Here is a 23,902-nt window from a genome sequence, read left to right on the forward strand (position 1 = left end):
ATGAATGCACAGTAGTTGAATTTTGAACTGCATAGAAGCCTTTTAGAGACTTAAATCAGTTGTTTGAGATATTTGAGAAGTACTAATCTGATAGAAATTTAGAGTGTCGGAAGAAAATTCTTACAAAGCAAACTGTGTTCTTAAGGGGTCAGGAAAAAAAGGTTTATTATGTATAACTGCTTCTTCACCAGACATTTGATAGTGTGGCTTTGTTCCTATCTTCCGTGGGTAACAAGACAAAGCCTAAGGATAACCTAATAAGTTAGTTTTCCAAATAAGAGACAATCTTAATATCTAAAGACCATCAAAGACGATGAAAATATTATAATGTGGAATGATGCTGCCAGAGAAGAAACTTTGAGATGAAACAGATTTTAAATTATTATTTTCAGCCTTCAAGATGGAGCTCTTAGCAGTGGGTGAACAAGTATGGTAGTATTTACAACCTTCCAACTAATGAATTATTTTAAACCCAATCTTGCACATGTCAAAATGTGGGTTTAAGATTCTTCTAGTTTTTCTCTTGTTCTAGCATTGCGCTATCTAATTTAAGTTTCACCTTTTATCTAGGCCTATCCGACTCCAAAGAAGAAAATTATTCCAGGAGAAGAAAGGAGGAAAATGTTTGAGGTATCATGAAATCTCATGCTAATCTTCAATCTAAGCAAAAGCTAAGTCCAAAACTTAAGAATTTGGACTTTTAAGAATGACAGAATGAAACCTTCGAACCTTTCCTCCTTGTCTTTTTTTTCCAGTCATTATCTAGCAATGATTTTTGTCTTCATGGACATAACCAGCAAGTGGAATACTAACCAATCTTGACAGATGCTTCACAGAACAATGGCTGAGCAATAAATACCAAATTATATGCTTATTTTTCAGGAACCTTCAAAAAAGAAAAGGTTAGAATTGCCTGAAAAAGAAAAACGCCAGAGAGATCAGGTAGACAAGATACTTGGGACGCCCTTTTAATTTTTTTTTTAAACACCCATAGTAATTCTAGTAACATGTGTTGTGTTGCCTAGGAGATGGCAGTAGTTCAGTTTCCCGGTTCTAAATATGTTTAATCCTTATGCATTGCAGATCAGTTTACTGAAGGCAGAAGAAGTAAGAAGACTGGAAAAAGAAAGGGTAAAATATGTTTAAAATATGTTAATAGTAAACCTTAATTTCTTACTTAAAGTGATTCCTTGAATTATGTTTTCCTTTATTGTTTTTTTTTTTTTTCCTTCAGATGGAACGAATAAACAGAGCCAGGGAACAAGGATGGAGGAATGTGCTTGGTTCAGGTGGAAGTGGTGATGTTAAGGTTGGCAGCAGATGCAGAAATGTGACGTAGTGTGCTCCTCCCACCTTTGGTTATCTGGCATGATCTTCTCTTTTCAGAAAGAATTGCTCTTGGATTCAACTCTTGAAGTTGCTCTCTATTAAACTAGTGATAACTCAAGAGAGAAGTATAACAGACTGAACTTCTGGCTTTTTGGAGTTCATGTGCAATTTTCATTTTTAATACTTAATGATTTCTGAATCTCCTCTCTTTCTGCCAATAATGGTTTTCATGCATCGCTTTTTTTTTTTTTCCAATTCTGCTTTTGCTACTTTTCCTAAGTAAATGCATGAAGAGCTTCTTTCATATTCCAGTTTGTTCTTGAAACTTTTTGCTGAAATATCTTTCCAGGTTTTCATATTATTATAACGGATATTTTCCCTAGTATTGAAAACATGTTTTAAGCTTTTGTTTTTAGTTAACAACATAATTGACAGTTCCAATATCTGTGTTATGTTGTCTATGATAGGTGAGAAAATTTGAGTAAGCATATCTTTTGTTCAAAGCTGTGAGCCCCTTAGTTGTTCACTTTTATGGAATTGAGTTGCATAATTTCATGCTATTTTTGTGACAGTTTCTTTGTCTGTACGTCTCTTGCTTCCATGGAAACATAACTGTTCTGAAAAGAAGCATGATGAAGGTATTTGAAGACAAAACTCTTGGTCTCTACTTTCATCAGACAAGAGATAGTGAAGAAATTCAAGTACTGCAATGATGTAAATCTATCTGACAACATGAAGCGGGTTTAAACGCAGCTATTTGTTATGGTGCTAGTGAATCCTACAAAAATATTGGGCTTAAATGTGTTTAGCACAGTTTTTATAAACAAACTCTGGCTGAACACAACAGTCAAAATGAGAGGAGGTTTTGTATGAGAAAATAGTAAGGAAATGGAAGTACTTGACCAGGTTTCAGTAGCTGCTTACCATAACTGTATTTCAAAACAGACATCTCATTTCGCTGCATGCCATGCATTGTTTAATTAAGCTTAAATATAAAACAAACATAAAAGCAAACATAAAAGTATCAGTTTCAAAGCTACCAGGCTCTGCATTAATGGGAAACTGAAAAAAGTTGTTTGTTTTCCACACCATCATTCTCTCTGTCAGAATGATGTTGGCAGTCATCCACGCAAGCCTCCTTTACAACATGATGTATAAGCAACATGATATTTGGATTGGAGATCTAATATGTTCCTGAAAATGACCATGCCTTAGATTAGATTGGAGAGTTTTATTGCAAGGGCCTTAGACGTTGAAAATATAAAACATTCTTTTGTAGCTAAAGTGACATCATATATATACATATAAATATGTAACTGTTTGAAATATGTTCTTTAGGTTAGTTTTACACAGCCCTTACTGCAGGCCACTAAGTTACTGTCACTCGTGGTTTTCATGTACTGTCAGAGTAGTTTTGTTTTCTTTCTTTCTCCTGCACATAAGCAGTGCAGGCAGTGACTCCCTGATGATGCTGTTAGTTAAGAATATCAGTGTTCAAGCACTCTGAAACTGCAAGCCACATAGTCCCTGATGAAGGCATAACAAGGTCATGCACTGCATTATTTTCTCCTCCTATTTTTTTTGGAGTGGTTCCTGTTTCTGAGGGAAAGTAGGGAAAGAGATGTCAAGGACTTGGCTTTGGATTCTAGTAGAGACTGTAATTGTTCTGCACATGTTGATGAAGACCTGCTTCTTAAGTGTTTGCCTAGAGATTGATCGTAATATTTCCTCAGAAAATCCTTTTGAAAACATACATAGTAATTATAGGTGAAACTCTCAACAGTGTCTAAGGCAAGGCTTTGCGTTCTATTTGTAGAATTGGCTATCTTCTGTAACAAATTATTTTTTTACCTAGAGCAACAGCATACCAGCATACTTACTTCAATGCTTGGATTGATCTGTTTGCATTTTATCATGTGGGTTATAAGGAACCACTAGTGTGCATTGAGCAACTGAAACTCAGTGTGTGAGCAAAATTCCATTATCAAATACAGGCTGATGCAGATCTTCTAGGTGGACCATCCTAAAACTGTCACATGTGCACTGTCTTATTTGAAATGTGAAATAATTTGGAACATTTATAGTATTGCATATGCCATAGGTTCACAACCATTGACCAGTTACCCAGGTGTAAAGGGAACATTTCTATGCATGTGCCGACAACCTTATCTTTGTTTTGTCAGTTTCACACTTTCTGTATCTACCCTTGACTATTACTATACACAGCTGCTTACAACATTTTCTTGATTGCTTTTTTCACATGATGTTTCTCCAGGATTCTCATTTTGAGGATGACAGAGATCATTTTCATAAAGCTCTAATCTGTGGTAGATGTTCGCCTGGTCTGAGCTTTACTAGGGAAGCATCTCAATTCTAGTGATGCAACAAAGTTACAGATTGCTGAAAATGAGGAGTCTCAGATAAATCTATTACTGTCCTTCAGCAACCTTAGAGGCATACTTAACCATTTGTGGCATTAGTAAAATATGAATGTTTGGATAGCAATCATTCATTAATACTTCAGTTAGTACTCTATCACTTCTCACTTTTTGCACTGAAACTTATTTTTTTGTTGTGTCGAACATCTGCTATTTCCAGTTATGCTTCAGCAGGTTCTTTACTGATAACTTGCAAAACATGTAGTAGATGTCTCGTGTAATAGCTTAGAGAGAGAAAATACTGTGTTATTTTAGAGTACTAGGTGAAATGTAAGTTTTTAATTTATCAGTCTTGTAGTAGATTAAAACAGGTGAATGCCAAAATTAAACTAGGACCAATTCAGAATGATTGCAAAACATATTCATACTTTTACTGTGCTGGAGAGGAGAAAAATTGAAAGGGCTTGTTAAAAGCAGTATTTGAAATTTTCAGCCTACCTCTTCTGATTTTCAGGCACCATATTATGGCGGTGGAGGTGGTGTTGGTCCTTTTCCTGCCTCTTTGAGAGGACAGTATGAGCACAACGATGCTATTTTTGACCAGTTGCAAAAGGAAACCTTCAAAGTAACTAAAGAGAGGCAAGCCAAATGGAGGGCAGAAGTACAAGGCCAAGAAGTTGTTGAGAGGTATGGCTACCTTCCATGTGATATTGCATGTGGTCTGCTTCAGATGAAAGTAATGAAAGTTACTGTACGTATTTATCTACAGAGGAATTCCACCTGGAGTTCGTCCAGGAGTTCCTAAGGGGCCTGCAGGTCATCACCATTTACCTGATGCTGATGCAATTAGGAAAAAAGTGAAAAGGTTGAAGGAGGTGTCTAAACAAGCCAGTGCAAACAGGTTGGACTACAATAATCCATAAATCTGTCCCTGCGTGTTAGAATTTTGTTCTATCCTGTTCCATTTAGTAGTTGGACATGTCTCAGAATCATCTTTATCCATTGGTAGTGTGCTGTCTGTTTTTGTGTTGGTCCCTCACAGACCACAGTACTTTCAACACCAATGGAAACCTTGGCTCTCCCAATAGGGGGAAAAAAAAAGGATTACCAATTACCTAAGCTAGATTTAAGCTGAAAGGACTGGCTTAATGCAGTTACAGTCTAGATAAAACAGCCTTCTTTGCTTTTTTCTAGTTCTGATTTCTGTGTTACGTGCCAAGATGCTTCCTTGTCCCGTCATCTCATTCTGACTGCCTTTTTTCCATCCGAGCATTTTTATTTTATTTAAGAGTAAAAAGCTCTTTCTCTGAAAAAGCTCTCAGCACTTTTAGCTTCTGTGTATTGATCAGTGGAAAACTCTTTGGAGCTTTCTTCATCAAGAGGTGTGAGTGCTAGATGTTACAATGGTACACAGTTTATGAATTCTGTGGTACTTACTCTTTTCAGTAACTAGAAAGTGAGTGTGTGTTGTATGTATTTAAAAAAAAAAAGTCATTATCTACCACTTTCAGGTTGATTGATAACATCTTTCAGACAGTGGTATTCTTTGATTTTTTTTTTTTTTGTTTGTTTGTTTTCCAAAACTATATTACTTTCCTTGAAATCTATTAATAATTTCCCAAAGAATTGTCTCCACACTCTGGAGTGGAAAATGGAGAAACTTATACTTAAAAGTTCAGTACTTCATCATTGCTTCAACGTTGTTCTAATGTTCTTAAGGGGAAGCTTTTTTCTCATGAATTATTTAAACTTCTGTGCATCAAAAATAGTATCCTTTGGTGGGAGAAATGAATAGTGTTCATGTGAGGAAAAGGAAGTGGCCAGAGAAAATGTTTTCTTTAATTTATTCTAAATTAATTAATTCAGTTTGACATTTTATACAGTATATATTTTGCCTTCCAGATTATATACTATATATCCAGTCTTCTACATTTTTCTAGTTTATATATTGCAACAACAGCATAGCATACTTAACACTGATGATACAATTTTGAAAGCTGTAAAGTGTATTCCATTTTCTTTACAGTAATTTGAGCAATTGTGAGCTAATTGAAACTCTTCCTTATATATATATATATACTTTTTTTTTGTTGTTGTTGTTGTTTTGTTTTGTTTTTGCTCAGGGGGCACTTCTCCAAAACTGTAGGATAAACTTTATCTATGTGATGTATTTTGATAGACTTCTTTATCTACCAGTTGAGTTCATATATAATGAATGTTTACAGTCAAAATCATGTAGGGAGTCAAATAGATGGTTAAAAAAGTTACCAAGTGGTTCTTTCTTTACCAGTGGTACAGTGAACCACTTTGCATTTCCAGAACAACTACAGGATTTGTTCTATCGAAGGAATTTTACCTCCCTTTCAATTCTTGAATTTTGGCATATGGAAATCTCATTTCATTTCCTCATTTGTTGTTGGGTAGCATGGTGGGGAAAATAAGATTCAAAGGTGTTTAATGAATGTGCTGATTCATTTATGAAATGCTAACAGTAGCTTCTGTATGGCAAAATATTCTTTCTTTAGCTGTTTCAGCCTTATGGGTTATTGCTGTCAGCTGTTCTTGCTATCTTCCTGCCTTTTGTTGGACTGATAGTACTCTACGTAGAATCAGACAAGGCTGGGGGAGCCTTGGAAAGGGGATTGTCTCATCATTCTATGATTTGTTAGGATTTCTAACACTGTTCAAGAGCTTTTTTGTTTGTTTGTTTTTCACTTGTTTTCCTTAGAGTTTTCTCATTAGTCTCCTTTTAACCAATTCTTCTAGAAACTGGTTTCTCTACCAAGTGATTGTATTTGTGCACTAGGAGACTTGCCAGGTGCTCAGTTACAATAATGTGAATGCAGCTTTCTTTCTAACCTAACCGGTCTCTGACATGGGGCAGGATATGTGAAAAAATATCTGTTCTGGTTAATTTTGTGGCAGGAAAGCTCACAAAGCTCACTTTAAAAATAACTGAACAAAAATCCCACTAAGTTAACCAAAATGCTATTGGAATACCACCATTGAGACAGTTATCTATTAGGTAGAAGCTCTTGCTCCAAGCCTAGATCAGACTTGCCAAGCTGTTGGATATCTTATTGGATGGCTTACGAAGACTTCTTGCCAGTCTCTAAAGGAAAGTCTTGAAGGAATTAATCTCTTTACTTTTTATCCATGTTTACTAGTGAGACAAGCTGAGAAATCTCCAGAAATAACTACACTAAAATCATGGTTTGACATTCATTTTTGCTTTGATGAACCGAATGTGGAAGAGAGCAACACTGTTTTGGAAGGGAATTCAATTGTACTTCTCATGTTGTTGAGTGTATTTTTCTCCATATTGTGAAAGTCTGACTTGAGCGTTTAGGCTGATAAAAGGCATTCTTCTGAAGATATGTTACGTACAGAAAGTTAATTTCTTATTTGTTTCCCAGTTAAGATAAATGCACTGGTTGTATGAATACTGTATTTCAGAAGCTTAGAGCTTGCTGTGTGTTACAATTATTCAGGCAGAAAGGATGGTTACCTGCAGAAAGAGCAAAGCAAGTTGAAGAATTCTGGCAACGAAAGAGGGAAGCCATGCAAAACAAAGCTCGTGCTGAGGGACACATGGTATGAAAAATGCAGTCTTTGTGTATTCTTTGTTTCAGAATGCTTTACAGATCTTTAAATTAGTATCATAGCCATGAAATACTGACTGAAGATTTTTCTACATATTAAAAAAAAAAAAACAAAAAAACAACAAAAAAAACAAGGGGGATACACTTAATAAAACCAACAAAGGCACCGGAATTGTGCAGACATTTCTCATTTTTGTAAATTCATGATCAAAGGGGAAAAAATACCTCTTCTGTGCATGTCTTACTTGATATTGTAAACTTCAGAACAGTATTTTGCATTTTCTGCTGGTCATAGGCGTAAAGTTTTTGGTTGAAATTGTACTTACTGTAAACTATACTCAACTATAGTAGTGTTTTCCTGAAGACATGCTTTTATTAAGATACTTTAGCTTTGATGCAAAAGTATCCTTAGGTTAGTATGTTAGTTCTAAAGCATGAGTCTTATGTTTTAAAAATGTGGTTCTGTTTTAAAGCCTTTGAGACCAGTAAACCATTCTGATAGAAATAATGCTTTCGCAGTCTGCCTTGTTGTAGATGAGTCAGTCACAGTACTTTGTTTTTAACTTTGTTGGCATTAATGTAGTTGTATATGATTTCACTAATGCAAGTTACCCAGGTATTCACATTGCTATTTCTCTGGTGTATTCAGCTGAGCCCAAATGCTTTACACTTAACGGGCAGCTGTAATAAAATGGGGAGGCTCTAACTCTAAGCCAGGGCTCCATATTAATGTATCAGTTACCACTGATGGCAGAAGCTCTCAGCAGCTTTCTCCTATTTGTACTGGGGAGGGAGGGGTGACAACTTACATGGCTTGCAGTAATTTCTATATAAAGAGTTGCTCAGTCTAGAGAAGAAAAAGCTCCAGGAGGACCTCATAGTGGCTTTTGAGTACCTCAAGGGAGACTATATGAAAGATGGGGAGGAACTTTTCACAAGGGCGTGTATTAATAAGAGAAGGGGTAGACTTGAAACTAGATGAGTGTAAATTTGATTAGACATCAGGAAGAAATATTTTACCTGGGGTACCTCAGCACTGGGCCAGGCTGCGCAGAGAAGTTGAGGAATTCCCTGGAGGAGTTCAGGACCAGGTTGGATGGAGCTTCAGGTAACCTGGTCTAGTTCAAGGTGTCCCTGCCCACAGCAAGGGATTGGAACAGGATGGTCTTTAAGGCTCCTTCCAGTTTGAGCCATCCTACGATTCTGTGACATAGGGATGATACTGTCTTCTAGACCACAATAATCTAAGAGGAAAAATTGATAGGAATTAGATAAGATGGAGCTTTTTGTGTGAATCCTAAGTCAAGTGAGTTGTGTTAATTTATCCAACCTTAGCTCAATATGTGGTTACATTTGATTTTTCTGTTTAAGTGACCCTACAGTTCAACTTGGTAGTTGAGTGGTATTTTCAATGTTACAGTCTTTAAGACAATTGCTGACTTATTTTTGTGCTTCTTTGTAGCTGTGGGGCATTAGAAGACATTGAGTCCTGGTCTTTGAAAATTTTAGTATGTTCACTTGAGTAGATGAGTATAAATGATTAATACTAACTGTCTGTATTAAGACCAGTTCTCAAAAGTCTTGCTTCCAATTCTTGTTTAAGATCTTTTACCTTAGATTGAGAAAACTTAAAACTCATGCGAATGCCACAGTGAGGAACAGGACAAGGGAAAATGATTTTAAGTTGAGGGAGGGAAGATTTAGGTTGGATATCAGAAGGAAATTCTTTTCTATGATTTTCTATGAGAGTGGTGAGGTGCTGGAACAGCTGCCCAGAGAGGCTGTGGATGCCCCATCCATCCCTGGAGGTGTTCAAGGTCAGGTTGGATGGGGCCCTGGGCAGCCTGGTCTGGTATGAAATGTGGAGGTTGGTGGGCCTGCATATGGCAGGGAGGTTGGAGATTTGTGATCCTTGAGGTCCCTTCCAACTCTGGCCATTCTGTGAACAGTAGGATTACTTGTAAAGTGCCAGTTAGCTTTTGAAAAGATCAGGTACATGCATAAAATAAAACTTAATTTTAAAAACTATATGTTTTCTGAAAAGTAAAATGTGGAAAATATAGTGGTTTTTTTTTTTTCTTTTGAACTTAGTACTCAAGCTGAAACTAAAATTCATAGAATTCTCATGGTTGTATGCTATTTCTTCTCTATGAGAATAGAGCTATTTAATTTATCCCTAGAGACTAAACCAGGGCTGTTTTAGAAAAAATATTTTCTTGAATTACTGATTTTTAGCTGAATCTGAAAGAGTATGTAGCCAGAATATTTGGATTTGGTCCACCTACTCAAAAAATTTAACTGCAGTGTTGATGTACAGGCATTTCTCTATACTCAAGCCTGGGAAAACAAAATACCAAGTGTTTTAAAAGGCAGAAGGTCTATGTAACAATCTTACATGCATTTACTGTCATGATGTTTTGAAGACACTTTTTAGTGAGTTCAGCAAGGACAGAATATTGTGACCAAAAGTATTTAATTTTAAACCAATAGGGAACCTTGGGTTAAATGATTCTTGCACTGTCTTGAGTTGAAACACTAACAGAAGTTCCATGAAGGTTGAATACTTTTGGTTACATTTGGGATTCTGAATAATCACACTACGTAAGATTATACACTTCAGATGCATATGCTATAGAATTCTTGAATTTGCTACTTCTACTGTGTTAAAGATACGTATTATGATGGGAAAATGCTTAATGTACATGTGAAGATTCCACTTTCATTTTAGGCTTTGCTCAGTGGTGGCAGAAATACCAACTGTGTGATGCTGTTTATGTATATTCTAGATGTACCAAAACTGCTGCTCAAGAACATTTTCTAGCACAGCAGGGGAAGACAAGCTGCAGGGAAAAGACCTCTACAATGTTTAAAACTAGCTTCTTTGTGGCTACTCAGGGTTGTCAGCTATTACGTCAGATATTACTTGTAAATGAAATCAGGTTATCATTTAACTGAAGAGCAGCTGCAGGTCATTGATGGATTTGGTTTCTTCTAAGTGATCAGTTACTGGATAAGTCAGATTAATTTACTGCCCAAGCCATCTTAAATTTGATACCATTAAATGGCAAACAGGGTACACTGCAAAACGTGGCAGATATCTATGGAGGCAGGCCCATGTCTGCAAGAGGAAGGAAATCCAGAAACAAGGAAGAAGAGGTATGCTTGCCGCATGTTTGCCACTTCCATCACAAAAATAGCTCTGTTTTGAACTTCACTGTGCCTTTTTTCCTTGCATGGTTCATCATTGTAATACAATGAAAGGACTTCATAAATTCCTAGGAAATAATTTATTCCTGGAATGTGGGTGTGTAATTTGTTTATTATTTTGAATAATCATAAAAACTGTTGTCTACAACAGTTATGAGAAAATGTCTGCCTAGAAAAGTTTCTTGAACTTGCATACATATCTGTATGATGTAACTGTGTTGTAATGTATGTATTACCATTCCTGGTCCTTGATTATGTCAAGTACAATAGTAGCTTCATACTGAGGAGTGTAAGTTTCAGTTTTATTTTCATTGGATGAAAGTTCTTCTGGGAATTATTAAATGTTACTATAGCAATAGTAATTGTGTTGTTTTTCCCCTCATTTTATTTGACTTTTTGTGGAACCTTAACTGGTATTGTAAGCTAACCATGCTACAAATGGTTTCAGTACAATTGAAAATTGTTTCCTTTCTTTGCCTTAGGAATATTTGGCAAGGTTAAGACAGATACGACTACAGAACTTCAACGAACGTCAGCAGATTAAAGCGAAACTTCGTGGAGAGAAGGTCAGTTTGAAAAATAAATAACTTAAGACGTTGGCTAGGAGATATAATCTTCTATCCCTGCAGAAACATTTCTCTCAGAAGCAATTTTACATATATTTCTACCATTTAACTGTGGAACAGAATTAGTGTACTTCCATCTCTTCTTTTGGAACTAACAAAATTTGTTGGAATCCAATGCTTGAGCTTCAGTACATGTAGCCTAACAATCTTTTTAAAATAGGACAACATAAAGTTACATCAGAATTTGACACACACACCTCCCACTGGAAAAAAGTTACCTAAGATTTTTGCTTGGGCTTTGTGAAATCATTTCTACTTGTACTCCTCCTTTTACTGCACGAAGCCTACATAAATAGGCTTCTAAATAGTTTGTATTAAATCAGAGGTCTGTGCAAGTTCATCTTTAACAGTTCAAGGCTCCTGTGAGACTTGATTTTTACTCAACTCTGCCACTCTGTTCTATAAATTGGACTATGCAGAAGTTATGGAATACGAGTTATTTGAAAACAGAGATTTCAGAAGTACACCTTACATATTCTTGTGTCCATTCTTCATCACCAGCCATCCACCCATTCAGTCTTCCCAGTGTTGCTGGGTCAACTTTCACTGCCTGTGCAACTTTAGGCCTGTTACATTCTTTCTTGTTTGTGGAAACTTTATATCATAATAATCATTAATTTCAAAAAGAAAGTTTAGACCACTTGGGTATTTTATTTAAGTGAGAATTTACCGTGTAAAATCCTGACTTGCGTTAGTCAGGTGATCAGTCTGAATAATCCCCTCGGTCACTTTTGTCTCTCAGCTTTTAAAAACAGGTGTTAATGATAATTATTTGAGAACTTGTACTTTGCAGAATGAAGCTCCCAGTTCTGATGGACAGGAGTCAAGTGAAGAAGCAGAAATGAAACGCAAAAAGATAGAAGCACAGAAGGTAATTGTGGGGAGGGAGGAAATGGAACTCATTGTTTTTAAAATTGCCTTCTTAACTTAATAGTTTCTTGCTATCAATATCTGTTCACACATTCAGTAATAGAGGTTTCTGTCTCTTGTAAGTCATAGTTACTGTACTGAGGTAACAACTCCATTCAACTGATTTATCTTAGTTTTAAAGTATGTTGTGATGTAGCATAGCATATGAAGATTTTTTTCCCATCCGTTCCTTGGAGATTACCCCCTAGACTATCTGTAGTCCTAAAGGCATTTTAGTGTAATAATTAGGATAGCCTTTCAATGGTGAAAGGGAAAGGAAAATGTAGCTTAAATAACATCTTCTAGTTTAAAGAATAAGTGAGTCTTCACTTGTGCAGACAGGGTCACATGTGGATTGTAGGATGGGCTATTGCATACTACTTGAATTTTGTTTTGTTCAGTAGTTTAAAGCAAGTGTAATTCACAGGAATCCAGTTTTTACTTTGAGCTTTTTTCTCTTTGTTCTTTCTATATTAATAACCACCTCTACCACGCTACGTAGCAGGTATTACTCTACCTGTTCACTTTCTCCCCTCATCTTCAAAGAGCAATGTACAAACAAGCTGACCTCATGCCTAACCTTAGAATTAGAAGAGAAACAGCAGCTGAAGCCTTTTTCATTTGTTGAATAAATATTGACAGTTTAAGCTGTATGTTTAATTGTTTGTGGTTGATGTTCTGGACGATGAAAAGCTGGACATGAGCCAGCATTGTGGACTTGCAGCCCAACAGACCAACTGCATCTTGGGCTGCATCAAAAGAGGCACCAGAGGGGATTGTTTCTTATACTTTGCCCTTGTGAAGGCCCCATGTGCAGTACTGTGTCCAGGCCTGGGTCCTGCAGCTCGGGAAAGATGCAGAGCTGTTGGAGTGGGCCCAGAGAAGGTCACAAAGATGATCTGAGAGCTGGGGCACCTCTCCTGTGAACAAAGGCTGAAGCAGCTGGGCTTGGTTAGTCTGGGGAAGAGAAGATTTCTTCAGGAAGACTTCATTGAAACCTTCCAGTACTTGAAGGGAATTTACAAACAGGAGGGAGAGCAACTTTTTACATGTTCGTGATGACCTGATTACAGGTTTGGGGGGAGGGTGAACAGTTTTAATCTAAGAGGGGAAATTTAGGTGGAAATTGTTCATTCGGAGATGAGGTACTGGAACAGGTTGCCCAGAGAAGTTGTGGGTGCCCCATCCCTAGAAGTGTTCAAGTCCAGGTTGGATGATGGGCCACTGGGCAGCGTGATCTGGTGGTTGGCAGCACTGCGTGTGGCAGGGAGTTGGAACTGAATGATCTTTAAATTCCCTTCCAACCCAAGCCGTTCTGTGATTCTCTGGTTAATTCATTTGGCTTCAAAATAAATTTTAAGATTATAATTTTAAATTACTTCTATTGAAAGTTGCTGTCTATTCTATAAATATAATTTTGCCAATCAAGAGTCATTAGTAAATTTTGAGCTGTGTTAGTGTGTATGGTGATTCTGGTCATCAGTCGAGTCTATGCATCTGTAAAGAATTAAGTTAGAGAAAACAAGATTAAATGATCCAAGAATGTTTCTTTGTAAAATGTTCAGCAGAACTGTGTACTAATGCTTTTATGTTTATAGTTGATCTTTTTTTTTTTTTCTTGCTTGCTTATTACAGGCCCAAGCAAATGCTCGAGCTGCAGTTCTGAAAGAACAGTTGGAGCGAAAGAGGAAGGAAGCATATGAAAGAGAGAAGAGAGCTTGGGAAGAACATGTAAGCAAATGTACACAAAGTATGTAGTGCCATGTCCTTGTATGAATCAAGTCTTTCATTGTCAATTTCTACCTTGGGCAGGTTTGTCTTCTGAAATAGGGGAGTGCATGAGCCAGTCATCAGGATTATGTTTAGTATTTTATTGATTATCTGCAGCTTACCAAAATGTATATAATCTTCATTTGACTGTGTGTGCTGTGGAGTGACAAGTTCAACTAGTGATAACTACAAAAAATACAGAATGTTGTGAAGCTGATTAATTGGAAGTAATTAACATGTGTAATTAACAGTTGCATTTAGTATGAAGATGTGCGACGTTGCTCTTTCTGAAGGTTTACAGGAGTGTATCTGAGCATACTGTGTTGAATGTGCAGTCTTTAATTTGATTTTTCTTTTATCTTTTTAATTGAATTTTTACAGCTGATAGCAAAAGGAGTAAAGAATCCCAATGTGCCTTTTCATGTGGGAGCAGCAGGACACAGTCCTGTGTATGGAATACAAGAGCCTGGAGTATCTCTTCCTAAGCAACAGCTTCCAGTTAAGCCCATCTCCATGACTTCTGCTTTGAAAGAAGTGGGAGTGGTAGGTAGTCCTGTGGGAAAAACTAAAACTCGTGAAAAAAAATAGACAAGCATACTGAGTTGAAAAAAGAATTTTTAGGAGAATGTGTTTATTAGGTAGAAGAAATACTGACTGCTTCAAAAAAAAAATAATAGACTAAATACCAATTTTTAAGCTGCTGAAATACATCTGTATTCTGAAACTCAAATCTGGTCAATTTTGGACAAAATAGCAACTTCATTTTTGATGAATGAAGTCATGGTTAGAGGAAGAAGTGGTTAACTAGACACGAAGCCTCTTGAAGTCAGGTGTTAATGAGTTTGTAATCTGTGTCCAAGTGGAGTGGAACTGATAAGTGTTAAGTCAATCCATTTTATATCCTTGATTCTTTTCACTGACTTTGAAAGTATATACTGATTATAACAGGTCTGGCACTCAAGTGTGACAGCATGGTCTGGTTTTGTTGTTTTAAGACAGTATTCCAATTTTATATTTTCTGTGGTCTTTGGTCCCAATAGTGTTATTGTTAACATGTTTGTTTGTCATTTGATTTAAGCAATAGCATAAAAACTCAACATGTGACTGTACAATTTGTGTTTTAAATGCAATCTGTTAACTTGAATGCTAACCTTTGTATTATTACCTAGGTTATAGATTTAATTATAGTACAGGGTTATATACTATGTATAAACTTGGGTATGACAGTTTTTTAAGAGTAAAGTATGCTTTCTGAAGGCAGCTCATTTTGAATGTTCCTAAAAGTCTGATAGGTCTTACCCAGTAATTCAAACTTACTGCTCTTGTAATTGAAGCAGATCAAGAAGGATGTAAAATGTTTCTCTGAAAAATGCTCTGCATAATGCAGTATTTGCCTTGTCTTACTGTAATTGTTGCCAGTCAGCTTTGTCCAAGCAGGTTTTCTGTGCATTCTTGAATACTAAGGCAGTACTATTCTTATTTTTACTGACTTGATAATATACGTGCTGTCATTAGTAAAATTGTCTTTTCTCCCTTACACTTTTCTTGATAAATGCTCCTGGATTCTGTCCTTGCAACTTCTTTGTTCTCACACAATTACTTCTTTCTGGCATTGGAACTGAGTGTCATTTTGCTGTGTGTGACATATTTAGCTTTATCTCTGCCTTTATTATGCTGTGAATTTTTACTTGTCTGCTTAAGATTCATTTGCTCACCGCTTAAGACAGCAAACAGGTCAGACTTCTGTCCTTTAAAGTGCTTGTGAAGCACCACAAAACAAGAAGTGTTTGTCATAACCTATCTATGCTTATCAGTGAAAAGGTCTTAGAGGTGACTTTTCAGTGTGTTGATTAATATTCTCAGGATTATTTTTTCTGCTATACCTTCTACATTATATTTCCTGCTTCTTGGATTTAAAGGATGGAAATGTAACCACTGCCCAGGAAGTTAAAGAGGAAATAAAAAAGCCAGATCTTGCAGTGCAGGTATGTCAGGCTGCGTTCTGTTTAATTTTCTTTTCCTTTTTAAGAAAGATGCTCTTTTAGGTAATTATCTATTGATCCTTATTTCAGAACAAGCGGCAAATACTGAAAAGATTAAATCAAAATCTTAAAGCTCAGGAAGACGAGAAAGAAAGAAAGGATGATAAAAATATCTCTGAGTCAGATGGCTCTGAAGATGGTAAAGAAGAGCAAGAAGATAACTATCCACTTCTAGGAGATCGCAAAAGATGGGCATCAAGGGCATCAGATTTGGTGGTTCCTTTAGCTCAGTTATCAATGGAAGAGTCTCTCTCTGGAACAGACCGTAAGTACTCTTGTCATGATACTAGTAAATCAGTTTGTAGTGTGTAATGCTTGCTTTTTGTCAAGTACTCATTTATTATCATCCTTTTGTTATCACTTATCTATTTGCTTCTTAAAAAGGTGGCTATGTATTCAGTTGGATAAGGAGTAAGGCATGTGTGTAGTAGTTAAATAACCTGCAGGAGATGTAAAAAATAAACTCAACAAATAGTTGCCTAATTAAATACATAGTTTATTTCTTCAAGCTGCCTTTTAAAGTGTCTTTTAAATAGGCACTAGTGTAACAGAAAGAACGGATGCAATTAAAATAAATGAACTTTATTTTGCTCTACCTTTCTTTGTTGCCACTTGTAGCAATTGGACGGATCAATACAGTGGAAAAGGTGTTTCACTAGAGGTGTAATGTCAAAGGAGTGGCATGGTAGAAAGATGCTATAAAGGAAGGGCAGAAGATTGCTCACCCCTACAGGAAGGTTCTAGGTTCTTCGCAGAGGAAAGCTCCACAGAGGAGGGATCCCCATAAAGAGTCCCTTCCCCAGTGGCAGTCAGCCCTTAAATGGGCTCTACAGCTTCACCTGTGCTCCCAGGGCTGACTCAGTCGTGTCCTCAGGTGATCAATCAGTGGTTCAGCCTGTGACTCAACAGTTCCCATACACCACTTTTTATCCTCTGTTTTCCTCAGAGGGAGAAATAATAAGAAAAACATGTCCTGATACCTTATGACAAGGGATTTTCTGGTTTTTTTTTCTTTTTTTTTCTTCCATATGAGCAAGCTGGTAGAAGTAGAGGTGAAACTTCTTAATCAAGTGGTATTAAGTCAGTCTTTGACAACTATAAACGTATCTCAAACGTTTTCTTCTGGAGTACCTGAATTGCTGAAATAATCCTTGCTTTTCCTATGAAGTAGATGATGTTAATTGTCATTTAATAACTTATCATTAAAAGCAGTTGGCAGAAGAGGAACTCTAGACTTTTCACCATAGTCTTTAAACTCTCTCTTGAGGTCAGGAGCATGATACTGAATTTGTAGTTTTTAGTTTTATGAAGGTTTTTTATTATATATAAAGTGAACGGAAGTTTAACATGTTTTTGTATCTTGACAGGGCAAACTATGGGGGAAGTAATTAGGCTGGATATTGGTGAACCTCGCAGGAAAGTCTGGGGCAAAAGCCCCACTGATTCAGTCCTGAAGATTCTAGGAGAAGCAGAGTTGCAGCTACCAACTGAAGTACTGGAAGAAATAGATGTAATAAATGGTAAGCACAGCTGGTAACTATTTATGCTGCAAGTGTGGGAAGTGCCAGCTTGACTGTCTATTGAGAACAATTTTGAAGTGATAGGAACATATTCTGTCCATATTCTTGTTGCGTCCGTGTGTTGCCTCAGTTTTAAATGTTCCTAAACATTCAGAATGGCAGCATAAGCTGATAGCAAAAGACGCTGAACTATTTCACTCATTCAAGTAGTTAGAAATTAAGATGGATGTGCAGCAAGGCAAAGATCTTCATTTTGTCAAAAACCCATGGAATTGACTTGCTAATATAAACAAGTCTTTTTTTTTCTTTTTTTTTAATAATGCCATCAACCAAATATTGTATTGCATAGTTCCTACTGCTTCCTGTTGGTGTGTGACTTAGCATACTAGTAGAATTTCCTTCTGGACTAGTACACTTTGTCCTGGCTGCAAACTCTGTTACTTCTTTATCCTTCCTGTCTTTGTTAAACAACTTTCTTACCTGTTCTTTTGTTATTGCCATTTCTGTGTTCTTTCCTCTTTTCTTCTGCTTTATAAATGGTAGATACAGGAAGCTTTTAGAGCTTTAGTATATTTTTGTCTTTGTCAAGTAGTTGCTTTTAATAGAACTGAGGATGGTGGTATTTTGCTTTAAAAAAATAAATGTAAGGCTTAGTTATATTTTTATATATATACTGAGAACGTTGGCTGTTAGCCAGCACCATAGTCTGTTTCATGTACCTTTTCATCTTATGATTTAAAGCAGCAAAACATGATTATCTTGCCAACTTTGGCTAAAATTTAAGTTAAAAATATTAGAGAACAGTACAAGTTTATTTCAAGTAGGTTGCTCTGAAAGTAATGCTTCCCGTTTATTTCTGTGAAGATGACAACAGATGCAAAGAACACATTAATAGATAGAGCAGATTCCCAGCTACAAAACACTGTCCTTTTTGTTTGGGATTTGTTTTTAACAAGGTGTGACTTAATTTTAGAGCCTGATGATTTGGAAGCAGAGATGTTGAAAGAAACTGAAGAAAATAAAAAGCACCAGAGCAAGGAATTTCCCATCTCTGTTAATGAAGTGTGGGTGAAAGAAAAACAGGATAAGTGAGTTATTCCTTTATTGATCTCTCTCTCTCTCTCTCTCTCTCTCTCTCTCTCTCTAGTTCAGATAACTAGCTACAATAGTTACATGATTAAGCTTAGCTAAAGCTCTGTTGCTTGTCTGTACTTCCTGACTGAGGATCTTTTCAGTGGACTAATGACTACTTTAAATTTTGCTTTCTAATAGTGCACAACATGACAGAAGAGATGAAGCAGTGTTTGAGAAAGCAGAGCTTGATGAAGTGCAATCACAAAATGAAGCTCCAGGAGGTCAGTCAGTGTTACAACTGGTGGGACAGAATACTGGAGCTACGCCTTCTCACTTCTTCACTAACCCTAAAAGAGCAGATTTTCTGTTTTCATTTTATTTTTTTAGTTCAGGACAAATTTGTTATGAATTAGGAAGATGACTTGTGGGAATTATTTTTGCCGCTTCGGAAGAAAAGATGTAGCAACAAAGCTATGTTATGTATACACAGGGAGAATAGCCCATTCTTTATTACTTACAAGTAAATATCAATCACAATAACAAGTAAATATCATTCACAAGAATGTTGTGACCTTCTATCATGATGATCCTAAGTGTTAAGAAGCCTGGTGGTTTTACTTGGTAAAAGTGTTGCTTTGCTTGTTGACTCGCTAATATTAACATTAAAATGCAGCTTGGATAAAAAGATGAATTTTAAACAACTGTTAATGATAATCTGTTGTCTTTATTCCCTGGAAGAGTTGCTTCCTTTCGGGGTTTCTAAGCTAATTCCAGAAAGTATTTTATACTAGAAGAGAAAATACATCTACAGTATTGTTGGTGATACTGAGAAATTTATTAATTTCTCCATTAATCAGTCTGTACATTTTTTCCAGTGTTGGAGCACATATGTTGGGATAAGTTTGAAGAAATCTAGTATAAGGCAAGGAAATAAATGAAGATGGATGATTCCATCATTCCAGATACAGATTGGGCCATGATAAACAAGAGGGCATAAGAATGGAATAGACTGTGGCTAGTAGTTATGGATTCTCAAAAAATACGTGGGAGAATCTTGCATTATAATGCTTTTACTTAAGTAATCCAAATCCAAACAGATTTTAATACTCTGATGGTGTGATCTGTTTTTCCTCTAATTGCACAACAGAAATTGGTTAGCTCTGCTCATTTAAGTTTCCTTTTGCACAAGAGCTTGGGTTTAGATTTGTAATGGACTTTCTTATACCATCTCAGAAACTTGTTCCAGTGACTCTCTGCAACCGGAACCATTATTCCAGAGGGTAATACAGCCCCCAGCTGTACCTACAGCCTCACCAGTTCTATCATCTCAGTCTTCCCAGGAAGAGCCTTTTGTACCTCGTTCTCGTTCCATATCGCCAGCAAAAAATAAAGGGAAAAGTTCCTTATTTTTTGGACTTTCTACAGGGCTGTTTGATGCAAACAACCCAAAGGTAACTTAAACTTTCATTTCTTTAGTAATGCTTTTGAATCTTCCTGAGTCTTCATGAGGCCAAAACAAATGGCATAATGGCTTGTATTTGTCTAATTGTGTCTGCCATGCAGTATGATTGCACTGTGTTCATTGTGTGAATAAGGCTCACATTGTGTTTTGAGTCTCTGGTTTCACTGTTCTGCATTCTGCCATGTATAATCAATGAATATACAGATGTTATAATTAAGAAATATACAGGAAAGTTAGGCTAACCAGGTTATCACACTAAAGAAGAATGGATGGAAAGTTTATCCTTGTCATGGGCTCGCTGAGAAGACTCCAAGAGGAACAATCTCCAAAAGCAGCCTGGCTCCACCCCTTCTGGTCACACAGCTGAATTGCCTTCACCTGTGCTCCCAGGGCTGACTCATTGCTCGCCTCAGGTGGTCAATCAGAGGCTCAGGTCATGATTCAGCAGTTCCCATACATGCTTCCAAATGTTTATGGAGGAATTGACCTCACTTGAGGAATGATGTTACTTAGATACAACTGAGGAAATTCTTACTCTCTACCTTTCTCCCTTTTTACAGTTTTACAAACTTTGTACTACTTTGCCATCATAAAAACTGAAAAGAGCAATGAAGGCATTTCATAATTTCTGGTAACGAGGCGACTGGGTTTAACATTCAGAGAAATGGGGTTACATGTGTGGTTACATGGAATTTAAAGTATTTTAGCAATAGGCATGGAACCAGTAGATGAAACAGGCCTAAGACTGTGCAATTCTTGGATATATTCTAAAATGCAAAGTGCATAGAAGAAAAGCTACTTTGTGGGGAAATATGGGTGATAAGGGTTCTTTGGAAACTTGCACACCTGCGAATTTGATCAATATATGGAGTAAAGATTTCCTAGTTGATGAAATGCCAGATCAAGAAGAATGTTTCTTGTGACTCTGCTATTCTTGTGAGTGCATGAATGGAAGTTGCACTACTGGATTAATAGAATACTGAAAGATACCTGTTGGGTGATGAGGAAGTTTGTTACTGGAGCTGGTGCTGTTGGCATGTTCAGAAGAATAATGCTTCTAGATGAGCTGCAGAGAGACAATTTTCATAGACTTAGGGATTTACAGGAAAGTTGTCACTTAGCACAGAATGAACATTGTTTGTACCCTTAAAAGATGTAAAACAGTGGATATGCTTCATAATTGAAGCTCTTCAGTGTGTGACTATGAATCATCTCAGCATGCCGTGTTGCTGTTTATTTGACACGTTCTTTGGCCATAAGTGTATGTCCTAATTGCTAATGCAGTACCAGATGAGCTGTACATAGTAGCAGAGAATTTGGAGAAAAGCAGCAGATGTTTTGTTGTTGTCACAACAGAGAGACCAGAGAGAGCAATAAATTCTCTAAATTCACTTTTCTTGTTTGATTGCAGCCAGAGGAAGTTCAGAACTTCAGTGAAAATTAGCTTCTGCTTCTTTTTATTATTGGGCTGAATATTTAGTATTCTTTAGGAGTTCTTAAATTTCCTGAGAGATCTCAGTGGATCACTGAGGCAAACAGTTTGTTTCACTGTTGCTTTATTTCCACTGCGAACAGACTGGTATTTTAAACTTCTAGTATTGAGGAAATGCTTTGAAATTTTTGTTTTCAGTATCCAACTTTGAGAAATAAAAGCTGATGTTTAAAAACACACTGAAGCAACTTGTAATCACAGACTCATTGTTTCCAAACACAAGGCTTTGTTACCTTTGCAGATGTTGAGAACATGTTCGCTCCCGGATCTTTACAAACTGTACAGAACCTTAGTTGATGTACCCAGCATAGCAGATGTGCAGCATCAACACAGTCTTGAAATAGATGATACAGAAGATGAGCAGGCCAAAGAAGGACCCTCTGATTCGGAGGATATGTGAGTGCAATAGCATTATCAAGTATTTTAAAAGGCGTCTTACATCAGGAATATTTTTGGTTATACATAATTGTATACTGCATACCATTATATACCAGAATGGATTCGTTTGGCTAGCCAAACTTCAAAACTCCTGTATTTCACATTTGTTTGGTTTGAATCAACGTTCAGTCTGAGTGTTGTTCAGAAAATGGCACAGCTGATGGGATGTCCTATTTGCAATATCTGTCTGAACTGTTTCCAAATTCCATCTCTGGAATTGCTCTGATTATCGGAGTGAGAGAGGAGATTCTGATATACTCTGAGTGAGAATGAGATGCAAGCGAGGTAGATGTTGTCTGACCAGCTTGTTATCTAATTAAAGTGACGGGGAAGGGACAGGCTGGTCATTATTACTAATTAGGGCGATGGGGAAGGGAAGGCAGGTGATAGGAAAGACAGAATTCTTGCTCTTTTCCTATAAAGCAGGGATGGTCAGCACCAAGGATGCAGCAGTGTCCCATTGTGTGCCGTTCCAACAGTCCAAAGCTGATGCAGGAATAAGGATGTAGAGGCAGGCAGGCAGGCTGGCTGACCTTAGGCAGCAAGCAGGTAGATGGCTCAACTGACAGTGGATCTAGGAGGCAGGCAGGTCTCAGGTAGCAGGCCCAGGAGAATCAGGCAGCAGGCAGGTTTCATGCCACAGGGTGTCCGATACCGAGCACAGTGTTCCTGGTTTGTAGGTTCCTTCTGTATCCCTGGGCACTTAGGTTAGAGTCATGTGCAGCACCTGTGGGCATGGGTGTCCTCTGGCTGGTTATCTTGCTTGAGATGTGCCCACAAAAGTCAGCTCATTGGCAATGCAGCAGCTGCTTATCTCTCATTGCCTTTGGCCTTCAAATCTTCAGACAAAAGATTTCTTGGTCTTGTCCATCTGTTGAAGTTGTCCAACAGCAAGCTTTGAGACAAAGGAGCAGAAATAGTCTCTTAGACCATTCAAGATGCTTTTCTGTCTATCTTTACTGTTTATATTCCCCTGAAACAGATCAAAGTTGATGACTACCATTCTTCTGAAAATGAAGAATTCTTTAGTTATACCCTTTCTTTTCATGTTCTGGGAATCTCTGCTCATCTGTCTTCCTTGCTGTGGTATTGGGATGTCCTTAAATTCCCCCAGATTTTTCCAGGGGCCTCAAAATCTGACCCTAGTCTGACTGTTCCCCACAGCTTGAGTAGTCTGCAGAGATGAAAATCATCCAGTCTGTCTACTCTGATGAGACCTAGATCTGTTTTGCTCCAGATAATTCTATGTGGTTTCAGGTTTTCACTTCTTTGTAGCATTTCCTTAAAATGCATTCATTTTATTACTAATTCCTGGACTCTAAAACCTAGCTGTTAGTTGTCCTTTGTTTCCCTCATCCTAAATTTTCATTTGTTCAACGTGACTTATAAACAAGACAATCATCCTCCCTGCTGGTGTAAATTGAGCTGAGGTCTTTGTGTCCAAACTATGCCTTGTTGCTTTGTTGTTGTTCTTGGTGGTGGTTGTTGTGTTACTAAATGTAATGTCTGAGAGAATATTTGGGGTTCAATATCAGTTTCTTGCTGTCTTAGGACTGGGTACATGATATTTACTTTTATCAAGGCTAGTGGATAAGGTATTTAACTCATACCTGTACATTGGGAATGTTAGTACAAATATTATTTGTCTCCTCATTTGTATTGTGCTGTTTTTATTTCATTAACAAATGCAAAACACACAAGTTATTTTCTCTACTTCATTGCTTATCCTCAGCCCATTTTCCTTCTGCTTCATTTTTAAGCTATTTCTACTTTGTTGGCTCTTACTGCCAGTTCCTATTGCTCACATACTAAAATTAGCTGACAGTCTTAAGAATGGAGGTTTTTGTAGCAGTTGTCCCACACGTATATAGAAAGTGCCCTGAAATCCTACATTTGAAAATGAACATAAGATGAAACAAATAAAGCAGAGGTACAAATTCTGCAGTTTTTCCTGGTGCTGAAGTGCTGCCCCTGGCACACGTGCTGCTTTTGTCTCACGTTTTCTGTTTTGTTTTGGATAAGTGAGTGTTCTGATGTGGAATTAAATCAATCT

At 37.1% G+C, this 23,902-nt stretch overlaps 1 protein-coding gene across 9 annotated transcripts in view; it reads left to right on the forward strand.

Moving 5' to 3' along the window:
• The window catches only part of NEK1 (NIMA related kinase 1), a 41,489-nt gene that overhangs the window by 13,540 nt on the left and 4,047 nt on the right, over positions 1 to 23,902 (forward strand). For 4 of the 9 annotated variants that reach the window (XM_010709488.4, XM_085222060.1, XM_085222061.1 and 1 more), the window contains 19 exons: positions 571 to 630; positions 883 to 942; positions 1,084 to 1,131; positions 1,235 to 1,309; positions 4,222 to 4,394; positions 4,477 to 4,608; positions 7,199 to 7,301; positions 10,382 to 10,465; positions 10,999 to 11,082; positions 11,936 to 12,013; positions 13,687 to 13,782; positions 14,203 to 14,364; positions 15,741 to 15,806; positions 15,894 to 16,128; positions 17,231 to 17,383; positions 18,357 to 18,471; positions 18,656 to 18,738; positions 19,691 to 19,908; positions 21,653 to 21,807. In XM_010709488.4, the coding sequence (XP_010707790.1) occupies positions 571 to 630; positions 883 to 942; positions 1,084 to 1,131; positions 1,235 to 1,309; positions 4,222 to 4,394; positions 4,477 to 4,608; positions 7,199 to 7,301; positions 10,382 to 10,465; positions 10,999 to 11,082; positions 11,936 to 12,013; positions 13,687 to 13,782; positions 14,203 to 14,364; positions 15,741 to 15,806; positions 15,894 to 16,128; positions 17,231 to 17,383; positions 18,357 to 18,471; positions 18,656 to 18,738; positions 19,691 to 19,908; positions 21,653 to 21,807 (2,180 nt within the window). The remainder of the gene's footprint in view (positions 1 to 570; positions 631 to 882; positions 943 to 1,083; positions 1,132 to 1,234; positions 1,310 to 4,221; positions 4,395 to 4,476; positions 4,609 to 7,198; positions 7,302 to 10,381; positions 10,466 to 10,998; positions 11,083 to 11,935; positions 12,014 to 13,686; positions 13,783 to 14,202; positions 14,365 to 15,740; positions 15,807 to 15,893; positions 16,129 to 17,230; positions 17,384 to 18,356; positions 18,472 to 18,655; positions 18,739 to 19,690; positions 19,909 to 21,652; positions 21,808 to 23,902) is intronic. The other 5 variants (XM_085222066.1, XM_085222059.1, XM_085222062.1 and 2 more) reach the window with 5 other exon arrangements.

Source organism: Meleagris gallopavo, chromosome 4 (assembly GCF_905368555.1).
Source record: "Meleagris gallopavo chromosome 4, MGAL_WU_HG_1.1, whole genome shotgun sequence".
NCBI lineage: Eukaryota > Metazoa > Chordata > Aves > Galliformes > Phasianidae > Meleagris > Meleagris gallopavo.